This window comes from Lepisosteus oculatus, chromosome 6 (genome assembly GCF_040954835.1).
Source record: "Lepisosteus oculatus isolate fLepOcu1 chromosome 6, fLepOcu1.hap2, whole genome shotgun sequence".
NCBI lineage: Eukaryota > Metazoa > Chordata > Actinopteri > Semionotiformes > Lepisosteidae > Lepisosteus > Lepisosteus oculatus.
Window position 1 is genome coordinate 26,449,521 of NC_090701.1, and position 12,954 is coordinate 26,462,474.

General features: G+C 42.6%; 1 protein-coding gene across 22 annotated transcripts in view; it reads right to left on the reverse strand.

Annotated features, from left to right (window-relative positions):
- The window catches only part of scrib (scribble planar cell polarity protein), a 124,651-nt gene that overhangs the window by 46,203 nt on the left and 65,494 nt on the right, over positions 1-12,954 (reverse strand). For 20 of the 22 annotated variants that reach the window (XM_015354398.2, XM_015354393.2, XM_015354390.2 and 17 more), the window contains exons 15-17: positions 11,977-12,330; positions 7,607-7,669; positions 2,108-2,197 (exon numbers count right to left, since the gene is read on the reverse strand). In XM_015354398.2, coding sequence (XP_015209884.2) covers positions 2,108-2,197; positions 7,607-7,669; positions 11,977-12,330 — 507 coding nt within the window. The remainder of the gene's footprint in view (positions 1-2,107; positions 2,198-7,606; positions 7,670-11,976; positions 12,331-12,954) is intronic. The other 2 variants (XM_015354388.2, XM_015354395.2) reach the window with 2 other exon arrangements.

Genomic DNA, 12,954 nt, shown 5'->3' on the forward strand with positions numbered 1-12,954 from the left:
ACCACAGCCGCCTTCGATATAGCCCCAGGGGGACCTCTGGTACGCTGTCCACACCAGATGCCCCAGTACTAAAATGCTGAAATAAAACACCTAAATCCCACCCCTGTCCGTTTTTTTTTCTTAACCTATCTCTTATCTGATTTCTGAGCATCTAGATAGTAGGTGTTACTGAAGATAACTTAGAAGTGTAATTTCTTTCAGCAATTTCTTTGCTACCCGATTTCCTTAAGACAGGCAGTGATCTGTTAAAGACAGTCACTACTTCCACTATGACTCAATCCTGACCTTACCTAGATGTTCAAATATAAAAATAAATCAGGAAGCTCCTGATTCGGAATGTCTCTGGTCTAAGAACAGCTCTACAAACCCTGAGGGCACGGCAATGTTCTACCTGCTTGCGTGATAGGGCTGGAAACAAGTGAGGTCACAGAGAGGACTCACAGCAGCTGAGTGCTGGTCATTTTTGTTTATTGGGATCTGCCTGTGTTTAGTAAAGCTCATTTCTTTTCACGCACCATTAATGGATTTATGAGCCAGAACAGGCAGAATGAGTAGGTACACCTGGGAGTTTTCACTGGGCTCTGTGATACCAAACGGGGGATATAGTCTGACCACTCTATAAGAGGACACTGTACAAAAGGCTGGCAGACGTGTGATTAACTGAAATGTTTTATAAATCCAGCAGTCATGGGGGAATAGCTGAAAAATTAAAATGACTGCATTTCTTAAGTTTGTAAAAGTAAAATGAGGCAGGCGTTTCCACTTTCTCTTAGCACAGACAGTTTATTTTCTGTTTCTCTCTAATCACAATGTGAACTCAGAAATGCTACACCCTGTGGGAGAATCGTCAACTATAACAATAGTACTGACGCTTATTTTCCATTAGTCACAGGAATAAACACTTTGTGGCAATTGTTTGGTCAGACATCATAGATACCAATCTTAGAAAAAACTGAGACTGCCAATTTAGAGTAAAGACTGTCATACAATGAGCTCACTGGGATAGCATGACAAGTCACAGTCCTAACGGCAAGGCTAATGAAAACCAGTTGAATCAACATCCTTAAATTACCAATCCTCTGGAGTCAAAGGTTTCAGGGATTTTGGAGTCATTACATTCTAGCTTATTGAAACTTCTGCCCAGACAGCAATGCACTTAGCTCTGTGCTCTGTGTACTGGAACATGGTAGATTAACATGGATACATGGCGGTTGTTGGTGTCATATAGTGGCCTATTAGGTACACCTTTAGTATCAGAGCTGTCAGAATTAAATAAACTTGCTAAATCAGTCCAGTGGCAGGAAGAGAAAAGTACTAGGGTTTCACCTGTTCAGGAGTTGGACATATTATGACCAGTTAACAGTAGAGTCAGTCTTTTCTAAATAACCCACAGGTCCGGTGTCGCGTAGTGAACAACTGTCAGCTAAACAAAACACTTTTGTGCATGTGCAGTGTATTGGTCTCCTTTGGAGGGCTTTGAACATCAGGGTGATTCAAAAAATACTTGCGACAGGAGACAGACTAAGAACTGCTGCTGTTGTAACTTAGCCCAAAAACTGCCAGGCCACGATAGTTTGGCTTCTTTGCGTTCAAGAACACAAGAGGAAACTGAAAGGGAACAAAATCTGTCAAGTTTTGAAGCTGTGAATAAAAGAAATGCGCACTAGGAAGTGTAAAGCCCTGAGAGGACCCTGTAAAAAGACGTTCTTGAAACTAGGAACCTGTCCATGTGATGATTCCTGCCTCCACCACACCTGGCAGTGAAAGAGCACTCCAGCCAGTTAGAGAGGCTCAGTCAGAGCCAAGTCAGGAAAAAATGAAAATAAACCTGAGTGCAGCTGACGTTTGCATGAAATAACCCTGCACAGTTATCTTCATCCCCTGTACATTCTGTTTGTATTATGTCAAAAGCAGCTAATGCTTCAATGTCTTACTCTTAAAATTTACTGTTGGCTTAAATACTGAATGACCTGTGTTCAAAGCACAGCAGTCATGACTCTCAATCAGTAGTACAAGGCCATGGGATTCTCTCTCACGTTGGGCGAAAGTACAAAAGTACTCTGCTAGACCAGAAGGTGTAGACACTAGCCCCCTGAGCTCCCCTTACCTCGTCATCCCCCTTGTAGGGTGTGGAGCCTTTCCCCCCTGCAATACTGATTCCCAAGCCCCCAGTCTGCCGCAGGATAGTTAGCGTCAGCTGGAAGATGAACACAGGGGTTAAACGCAGCAGGAAAAGGACAAGACGCAGGGTTAGAATGAGGTGGTTTAACTGAAAGAAGTATCACAGATCCCCATCACTAAAACTCCACAAAACAAAGCCGAGAAATAAGAGCTGAAGTAAACAGTACTCATGAGCAACATGATGAAAATACATCCATTCTGGTACTAACTGCTGCTGCGTTTAACTGATATACAGTAAACTATAGAAGCTGTGTTGCGTTTAGTCTGTGAAACTTCCTTAAAAGATTCACCAGAGAAAACGAAGCTGTGCCCGTAATGGCCAGACAGCTACATGGCTAGGTTCTCAATTCAATCAGCACTATGCAGAGCGAAAAGCAAATCTGGGGCAATGTGGACAATGACCACTGGCAACACATCTTTCAATTCTCCTCTGATGCTGCTCTGATAAAAAAACAACTTAGAAAACTCTAAGCTGCATCTCCTAGTATATTTTTCAAAATGTCTTTTAATTAATGTACACCCTGCGATATTGATTGACCTGCAGCCAAGAAAGCATTTTTCCCTGATGCCAAACAGCTTGCGATGTTTTACCACCTTCAATTTTGAGGAGATGAAAAGAGAACCTAGAATAACAACAATAACAACAAAACACAGATTTGCAGAATTTAAATATATATTGTATATATAACAAGGAAAATACACACCTAGTACTGGGGCTGTGTTTGTCTTATGATATATAATAAAATAATCCAATTAACTGCACCCCTGTTTTACCAAACAATCAGATTGAGTTGGATTGAATGTTACTGCCAGCAGGTCATGCATAATGGACATGAAAGGAAATGAGTGGGAAAGATTAGTATTAGTTGGAGAGTAAAAGCTGGGGACGCTCAGGTCTCTAACTAGCTGAGGTACACATCACTACACAGGCTTTACACTGTTCTTCTATTGAGTAAAAGCTCAGACTGAAATAAGTTGATTGTTCCCAGAATTAATCTACTCTTCCAAAATCAGGAACATATATGTCTTTCACAGGGTGACATGGCACATAATCGCACTTAGGACATAATTCTTGATGCTCAACTGCTCGCTGAATTCTTTATCCCCTGGTTCAGTCACAGTAATCAAATATTCTATTCCGTTCACTTTGCAGAAGATCTCTCCAGATGTGACTTTAATCCTACAGACTCAAATTAAAAGCTTTACAAGGGACATGCACCACCTTTCCTAGGAATACAGTCTGAATAAACTGCTATACTGCTTCGTTTCATATTGAGAAAGAAAACAGGTCACGGTAAGATCCTTAATTAATTTATGTACAAATTCAGCTGTCTGTATACACAAATCATCAGTACCTGCTTTGTTTTCAAAACACGCCGTCAAAAATACACTGCATAGCCAGTTGGGAATTAAATATATAAGTGACAAGATTCCTCTGTCAAATGGCTTATTTATCAAGAAAGCCTACTGCTAGGAGCTTTTACTGCTGCAGACATGTGACTCCAGGCTATTATTAGGATTGCCTGAATAGGCTTAACCTGTCATTTCCTCAGGACACTGTGTAACTACTACAAGAGGCCATACTCCTCTGCTGCTGCTGCAGAATTGAACCCGTGCCCTGATCTCTTATCAATTAGGTCAGTGAAAAACCAAAGTCTGAACTTTTGTACCTGAACTTTTGACCAAAGTCAAAAACCAAAAAAAACAAAGTCAAATATAAACAGGGTGTGTGCAAATGTGTGCAAAATGAAATAAAATCTGAATGAATGAAGAAAGTAACTCCCCCTATCCAACCTGCTTTACTGAGTGGATCCCTTTCAGAAGTCCTAAACAAGAGATTGTCCCTAGTATGCATGACACTAGAAAGAAACTCCTAAAAAACAGAGCAGTGTCAGGAGAGGGGGGATACAAATAAAGGAAGCAGAAAAGATGCAATTGCTTCGTAGCACTTCTTTTGATTTGTATTTAGTGAGTTAGACTGCCTATACTGGAGATGCTTATTTACTTTTGTCAAAGCAGCTTGATAGAACCCTAGATCAGATCAAGAAGAATTAGCAAAATGAGCATGAACAGTAGATAGGCCTCTCACATAAGCAGCATCAATTATTTTATTCATCTGAATTAAGAAATTAATATAAGTTTAGGCATCAACTCAGTCTAAAAGTACACATTTTTCTATTAAGACTTAAAACTGAATAATCTGCTTTATAAGCAAAAACCTGTCCAATTCCTGTGTGGACCTTCCTTAAATTACCAGAGGGGTGTTCTGTGATGGGTGTCACAGGAAACCTGTTCTCAGAGACAAGATGTTATCTACACAGAGAACATATATAAGACACCTCTTTCTTCCACACTGGATAAAAGGTAACAAAGGACAATCAAATCTACCACATATTAGAGACTGACGTTCATTAACTTTAAAAAGCCTTTTCTTTACAGCCCTGTGGCCCCGTGTAATAATCCGTGCCCTTCCACGGGTTGTGAGTGAGCATCAGCAGCGTGACATGGGAATTCTCTCAACACATGCAAACTGGGCTAGAACTTGTTTCTCCAATGGTGGGCCCCTCAATTTTCTTCCATTTCTGGTGACTGTGCTTTGGACAAAGGCATCCCAGAGCCTCCCAAGTGGCTTGCCTGATCGCACGTTTGAGCCTGAGTCATGTCACCTGGGACTGACTGGGACTGGGATGCCTAAAGCGATGGCAATCAAACAGCTGTGCAGGGTGGGATTATTTGAGCAGTCTCTCTCAGAGATGCCTAGCTCTTGCAGGCATGCATCTCTCCTCCAGTTGGAGTTGTGCTTCCAGCAGGGGACTCTGTTGGATGTGTTAAAAGACAAGAGGCTCAATGGTGGACAGGTCAGAACACTCTGCCTATACTTCCTCATTCTCCCGTGTGTGGTCACAGGGTTTGGGGCTCTGAGCTGAGATATAAAAACCACTCAACTGACATTTTTTTTAAAACTGTCAATCTTCTCCAGGGTTTGCAAGTTCTGTTCTTCAGGATGTTTCTACTTTGGCTAAAAAAAAAACTTTATATGCCTATGAACGTGGTGAATTAGTTGGAAATGATGAACAAAGAATACTATATAAATATCCTAACAATGGTTACCACCCAGCCTCCTAGCCCTTGCACAAGCAGTAGCCAGTTCAAACTCTTCTCTCTATAAAATGTTATTTAAAGAATAGACACATAAGGATTCCCATGTATGTTTCAGCAGTGCATGAGTTAACATCTTTAAACACGGGTTCCTGACATATCACACTAAGCAGAGTTAATAGTGGTAACAAGTGAAGTTAGGCTCCTGTGTCTAACAGGACACGCTCTGAACATCTGAACACATTACTGTGCTGCAGACACAACTAAAACACCTCTTCACCATCTCAAGCTGCTCATTAAAGGCATATTGTTTTGGTGCATTATTTGGTTCAAATAATGAAAAAATCTACAAAATGTTTAAAATGCAAGCAAAATAAAGAAAATCCATATTAAAGTTGAAATAACCGAGAGAAAATGTATTGATTAATATTTGCATGTTTAGCACAAAAAAATTAGAGTATAAAGTTGCCAATGTTCTTTGTTTGGATTTTTTGTTTCCATATTATTTGCACTTTTAAAACGCTTTGGATCCAACTTGTCTCAAACAAGAGTGCAATAATAGTGCCAAAAATATCCAGGCAATGAGTAAGTGTGAATGCTTCTAATAACTACTGTTACTGTTTTTCTCTATAAAATGCTTTAAATCAGTTATGATTTGTGGAGTATAGTATTGGAGCTGTTACCGGTAACCCTATGTTGCCTTCATATATCAATCCTTAGGATCATTGGGAACTCATCTCCATTAAATCTGCATTGCAATGGCCTCTTTTGCCTGTTACTTAGAGCTCCATGCTTTTCCATAACACAGTTTAACAGTATACACAGTTCTGGCATTAATACTAGTAATAATGTTTACTACTGTAAGAGTAATGCTGGACACCAAATTATTTAAAGGCAGGACTACTGCCAGAAACCACTGTTAAGACTAAAGAAACCTTTTTAACTAAGTTTGCTAGAAACCACAAACTGTAATACAAATTGTCACATATGAGACAAATTTCAGTTCTTGGCTTGTGTCCAGTGTCCAGGGAATACAGGAATGTATTGCAGGCGGCTTACAGATATATCTGTTTTTGGGATCAGAAAACGTGAAAGAACAGATTGAATGCAAACAGTTTAGCAAAAGCAAAAACTAGAAACCGAATACTGTGCAGTTCCATCAGAAAATTGTCCAATTGTATTTATTGGAATTGAAATACATTTTTCAGCATAAGTGAGGCAAATATATTTCAAATAAAGGTACAGTATCTGGCAACAAAATATTCTAGCACTAAAAAGGCCAGACCTTTACTGCATCAAACGTAATACTGTATTATCAGCAAAAGCAAATACTCAGAAGAGCATAATAAAACTAAATTGGAGCTATAAACTTCTCTATAATCTTTACTTCCTCTATGCTCTGAACCTTCTGTCACTTTAGGATGGTCTCCATGTCCATCCAAGAAGTTTTAACTTCACTTGAAGAGGCTACAGTTTAATTTAGAGCAATTAGAGAAAACAAGGGAGACAAAATAGCTCAGTGTACAAATCACAAAGGTTAAGTGAAGGTTTCTTCCAGTCCTCTCCCTGCCACAGTCTAAATACAACAGCCTATGATCCTCAGAATGATGCTGTTCTCTTATCTGAAAGATAAACCAGTTTTCTGCTGCCTCAGCCTCTTTTCAGTTCCTGCGGCAGCGCTGCAAGTCCCTGTCACATGACTGGTGCTCAGCACTGTGTGTTGAGGGTCAACACTGAGTGACCCCAGCAGAACAGCATACAGAGCCTGAGCGAAGAAAAGGGGGATGGAGAGGTAGAGGAAGGAGAGAGGACAAGAAAGAGTGCAGTGGAACCTACTGGCAAAGGAGCAACAATAGGAACTCCAGCCCCACAATCAGAGATTCAACGCCTGGAGGAATTACATGATCTACTGATTATTTTCCTCTGTGGAGATTTGGGTGGAACCTGTGTTCCATAATCATAGCTGGACAGTTGCAATTACAACAGATGTTATCAGAACACTGCAGGCTCCAATCATGTTAGACTATAGTAAACTGTAGTTTTAACAGCTGGGATAAGCTCAAGCACTTATAAGATACCTGGAGTGTACAGGACTGACTTAATAGGAAAAACAAGATGTAATGTAAAATGCACTGAAACTGGATTCCTCTTTTTGTTTCTTCCTCCAGACAGGTTGCACTGCTTTGACCATTGCAAACTTGGCTTTTCTGGCGATTGGCTTGGGTTAATGGTGGATCTGTGTTCTTGTGAGAGAGGTGAGTGAACAGGTTGAGTGAGAGAGAGCAAGACTGAGGGAAAGCGAATGGGAAAGAGAGTAGGTACAGACCTCTTCCTCCTCAATTCGAGCAGGCTCAATCAGCAGATTATTGACTTGATCAAATGACACCCCCTGTTAGGACAGGAACCAGCGAGAAGCATGCGGATTAGTGGAGCCAAAAAAAAAACCCCAACAACACGCTCACCGCACCAAACACCAACAGACTGCCAACCCACCACACAGACAAGCATACAGAACAACTGACAGACACACAGGGCACAGCACATGAGGGTGGTGTAATCAATTACAATCACATGGCACTGGAAAGCGAGTCATTTCAGCTTGGAATTGTAAGACATTTGAGTGAGTCTGTGAGAGTAAAGGTTGCTGGTGACTCCCAGAAGCTTTGGTAGCACCGTCTTGAAATGAAAGACTTTCCCAGAGGTGTCTCACTGCAGTTGTAACTGAGCACAGCACCAGCACACACCAGCAGTGTCCCAGCCTTCCTGATGAAGATGCAAACCGGGGCAGAGGCGGAAATTTCAGACCCATGGCGTAGAGAGGGCAGACCACACAATGTTTGGCTAAACGGAGCTGCCCTGTCAGAAACTCCCAGAAAGAAGATGGTGAGGTGCAGAACACAGAAAGGAATTCAGATGTTAAAGCTCCCTCCAGCCTTCAAAAAATAGTCATTGACCCTGCTCTCACAGGAAACAGGTGTCAGGGTTAAATCAGTTGTTCCCTAAAAAAGGAAGACTGAAGATAAAAAATCAATTTAACCGAGAGGGTCTCAGTGCTTCGGGTCTTTAAGAGCCTCCTCCAACTGTGATAAGCTAGTATCCTTAATCACTTGCACTCTTAGAAACTAACAAATTACAGATGCCATTTGCTAAAGTAACAGGACAAACATTTTCATTTTTGTCTTCAAAACTAATTTACAGTGCCCTGTGGCACAAATGCCTCAATTGCTCAAATAAGGACAAAGATACAATAAGTTGAAACATTACTGTGATCAGTAGGTATACAGGCTGATGATTATTTCAACTACAATGAAACAATGATCAGAAGGCATCGTGTCCCTCAGGTTAGGCTTGGCCTGTTGCTGAAAGCACCTCTGATGACCACAGGAAAAACACCTAGAACAGGGTAACCAGTGGGCTCTTCACAAAAGAACAACTGTCTACGTTGTTAATTGGCACCTGCCTTGTTTTCTGAGTGAGTGAGTAAGTTTCTTCCAATCAGCAAATTCTGGCCCTAGATGACAAAGAACCAGAAGGCTTAAAGCACCATCTGCTTATTGCTCAGAAACAACCATTAAATTGATGCTCAATTTACCAGATAATCAATTCCAACAAATAAACGTGAGGTCAGGAGAAATCAAAAGCAACACCAGTGCAGATCTTCAGGATTAGCCATGTTTAGCACAGCACTAACAGGAGAAAAAAACAACAATGAAAGAAAAACACACCTCATCTACTTGTTTGATGGACACGGGAATTCACATTTCTAAAAACTGTAATTCTTCTTTTTAAAACCTGTCTACAAAATCTTTTAGAAACCAGACTCTATTGCATATGACCAACATGGGTTTTTCTGACTAATTTTACCCCCCTCCTCTGTCCTTTGCAGTGGTCTGAATATCTCATTTGGTCATTTCCACCTCTGCCACACCTCACCACAATATCACAAACACACACACAGTGCACCCCTACTCACCACACAGACACTCCTCAGTAAAGCCACACATCCCAGTCCAATCACACACCGATGTAATGGGACACAAACCCACAGAAGCCAGCACAGCCACTTGCACACTCAGGTGAGCAGCAGCCCCTGGGTCCCCAGCCCACCACTGCTCAATCCTTCTTCGCCATCCCTGCTCAGACACCGCCCCCCCTGCAACAGCAGGGCTCAGCTCAGACACAGCTCTGCCGCCGAACTCCCTCCCACGCTGCTCCCCTGAAAGCAGGGAGCCAGCATGCTTCACGTTTCAACTCAAAGGCCATTATCTAGGCAGGTCTTTTCACTTCCATTACATGATTCAGTTTGTGATTCCCGTACAATCACAAAATAATCAGCTTTAAATAGTAAGTGAAGCCAGCTGCTGGGGTCCTGGTGATCATTTTGAAATGCCCCATGCTTGATGAATGCATTGCAGCATCGGGGAACCTAGGAACATGGCAGAGTGAAACACCTTTCCATTTAAACTTATGGAATAAACAGATGTTGACATGTTCTGAACTTCCATGTTTAAAATGAAAGTTTTCTGAATCCAGACAAGTGAGGTTATTACTGTTTTGTAAAGTAATTCTGCGTGTCTGCTCTGATTGTTTGTGTTGGCAGAAATAAAAATTATATTCTATGGTTCTTTTTGTAATTTCACTTTTTTATTGTGCCATAGTAATAAAATCACTAACTCTGCTCTGCACATCCCTTTACCTTTGGCAAAGAAAAACATTGGGAATGATTTCTCCAGCTAGATTTCCATTCAGATAAGACTTAACCTTAAAGCCAAAGACCTATCCTTACCTTATTGCTCAATGACACGGATTCTCTATTGCTCAATGACAATGAATCATCTTAGGACAGTTCATCACTATTCAATGGAAATTAAATGAACTTATACACCATTGGCTGCAACTACCTTTAATAACCAAAGCCTCAACTTTGCTTTCTGACAGCAAACGACTGCTGATACATTGATGAAGAATCATGTATTCACACGTGAGCTAAGGAGAGCATTCTTCAGTCAGAGTACAGAGAGGACCCAGCTGAAGCCCTGGTGTTGCATCAGCGATGGCCAAACGAGTGCTAAACCGAGCCAGAACAGAAGAGAAGTGAGGGTGAGACCAGGGAATCCTGGGGTTTGCCTGCGTTTGTAGCCCATGTTAAGAATCCTTCAGATAAAAAAAAAAGATTGCCTTTTTATTTAATTAATAATAAAATCAACACATTCTCAAAAAAAAAATAACGCAAAAGCAAAACGCATTCGACAACTGAGCCTACGAGCAAGGAATTATTCCCAAGAGGCTGTGCCCACGGGAGAGGGAGCAGGTAGATCAAAAATGTGGAAAAAAATAAAAATTTACTCAACATGTCATCAACCAGAAAGAAGAAATGTGGCCCCCAGCGTGCGCAGGCAAGGGCCAGAGACTGAGAGCCAATCTGCGTCTGGTGCCAGTGTGGATGTCAAAGGGGTGCAGGCGCCAAACTATGTGGGGAAACTAGCAGAACAAGTAATGAACTTCTTCTGTGTGAAGCATCACTGCACCAGTCTGACAGCAATTTCGACAGCTGTACCTGCCCCAGTGGCAGACAGGGGCATGGCTTGGTCAGGGGTGCACTAGCAGCAGTGGCAGGCTGACGGCTTGGGTAGGACAGGCCCTCCAGCAGGGCAGCACACTTCCAGATGAGGGGCAGGAGAAAGCCAGACAGCCTGGTGCCAAGTTGAACTGTCGATAATGGATATCCTGTGTCCTGCGCCTGGCCGGGCTGTGTGAGTAAGGTCCACTCACGTGTGTGTGAGTGTGTGAGTAAGAGGAAGAAGAAGAGTAGATGTTCATCTGTAAATGTGGCCACAAGCACCCGGAACTGATTGCACCTGCCATACCTCTGGGCTCCTGTAAACGGTTAGTGGACCATGAGCAGCACAAAATGACAGACTTCAGAATGGTGACGAAGGGTTGATTGACACTAATGTGGGATTTACTTATTATATTCTGTTTATTTTTCCTTCCTTCGGAGGCCGCTAGGTAAGGCAGGCAGCAGATAGCGGGGGGGGGTTATCCATTCCACTTGAGACCATATGGAAACAGCCTTCAGTGTTGATCACACCAACTTCAGATAATGTGCACAAGCTAGGCATGCAGATTAGAGCTGTGAAGTGGATAGTGATGACTGGGACCCTTCATTAAAATCTGATTGCTGGCCAGAAGACCAAGGGTTCACAAGGGTTACAGCCACATTGTGGGCAATCATGGTGCTCTGCTGTCTGTCTGCTGAGGATGTTGCTGATGAAGCCTCATGACCACTGAAGAAAACTGGATGAGCTACTGTAGTCAAGAGAAATTGCTAATCTGTCTACAGGAAGAGGAAGGCTGTTAATGCTCATTTTAATGAACACCAAACGAACACATCAGCTCTAAAACTAGTCTAAACATTAATTTCACTGCAGTTTAACTAGTTTGTGAATTCTTCTTCTCCTAGAGCACTCTAATTCCAACATCTAGAATCTTATTTTGGGAGTTGAGCGATCCGAGTCTTCAGCACATACGCAGTGTATTGACTTGTAAATAAGCAGCATGTAAAAACAAAAGCCATAACCTATAAGAGCCCAACATAGTCGAGGTTTAGGCTGGTAGTGAGAGAGAATGGAACAGTTGTAACCTCTTGCCCTCCTGTCTTCCCCAGCTGCCGCCAGCCCGGACGCAGTGCCTTACCTTGACAGGCTGTAAGGATGCACTGCCCCGGTCACTCAGCCTGCTCTCGCCCCAGTCCAGCTCATCTCCTGGCAGGGGCTGCGTAACCACTTCTGGCCCCTCGCCATCTTCAGCCGGAGGGAGCACTTCAGCACTCAGGCCCTGCAGCAGCGCAGCCACAGCCTCGGGCTTGGGCAGCTTGGTGATTTTGAAGTGCTTCTTGTAGTGTGGTGTGTCCTTTCGAATCAGCCGCTGCTTCTCCATGGGGAAGGCCGGCCTCTCCTCCTCTCCGCTCCTCTCTCCATCCTCTTCCTCGTCCTCCTCTTCCTCCTCGCCCCCCCGGATGATGGGCTCCTCGGCGAAGTGCACTGTTGGCTGCAGAGAGAGAACCAAAAGATGGGCGAGCCATGTTGAGCGCCCCTGCGGCCAGCTCTCTTCCTCTGGATTTCTGTGAAAGGGTGGTGGGCAATGGCTTTGCCAGAGTGTGCGACACAGTACATGTGTCTGATTAGGTACACGCACTCCCCCGCTTAAACTTAGGCTCCAGTTTAGAAAAGTCAGAAGCGCCCCTTTCTCAGCCACTGCGTAAACACATGCAGTATAGAGGAATACCACTCATGATCTTGTAGAGATCCCTTATCTGCCTTGTTGTGCCGGCCAGCGAGGAAGGAGGGACAGAAGAGCAGAACTGCAGATCCGCCAGGGTTTATTACCTTGGGTTTCTTAAACAGTTAAGGTGTGAGTATGCAAATTATGAAGAGAGCAAGAGGTTGAGAGAGAAAACTTTTCCCCTTTATATATGAAGAGAGAAACGAAATAACAATGAATGAAAAAAGCATTTAAAAAATCTGTAATTACAATAATTAACAACCCTTAAATATGTACACCACGGTAAATGAAACATTGGAGAAAGAGAATTACCTTTTCATGAAAATTAATACAAAAATAAATTATACTCTATACATTTCCTTAACCTGCACTGTACCGACTGCGAACTGT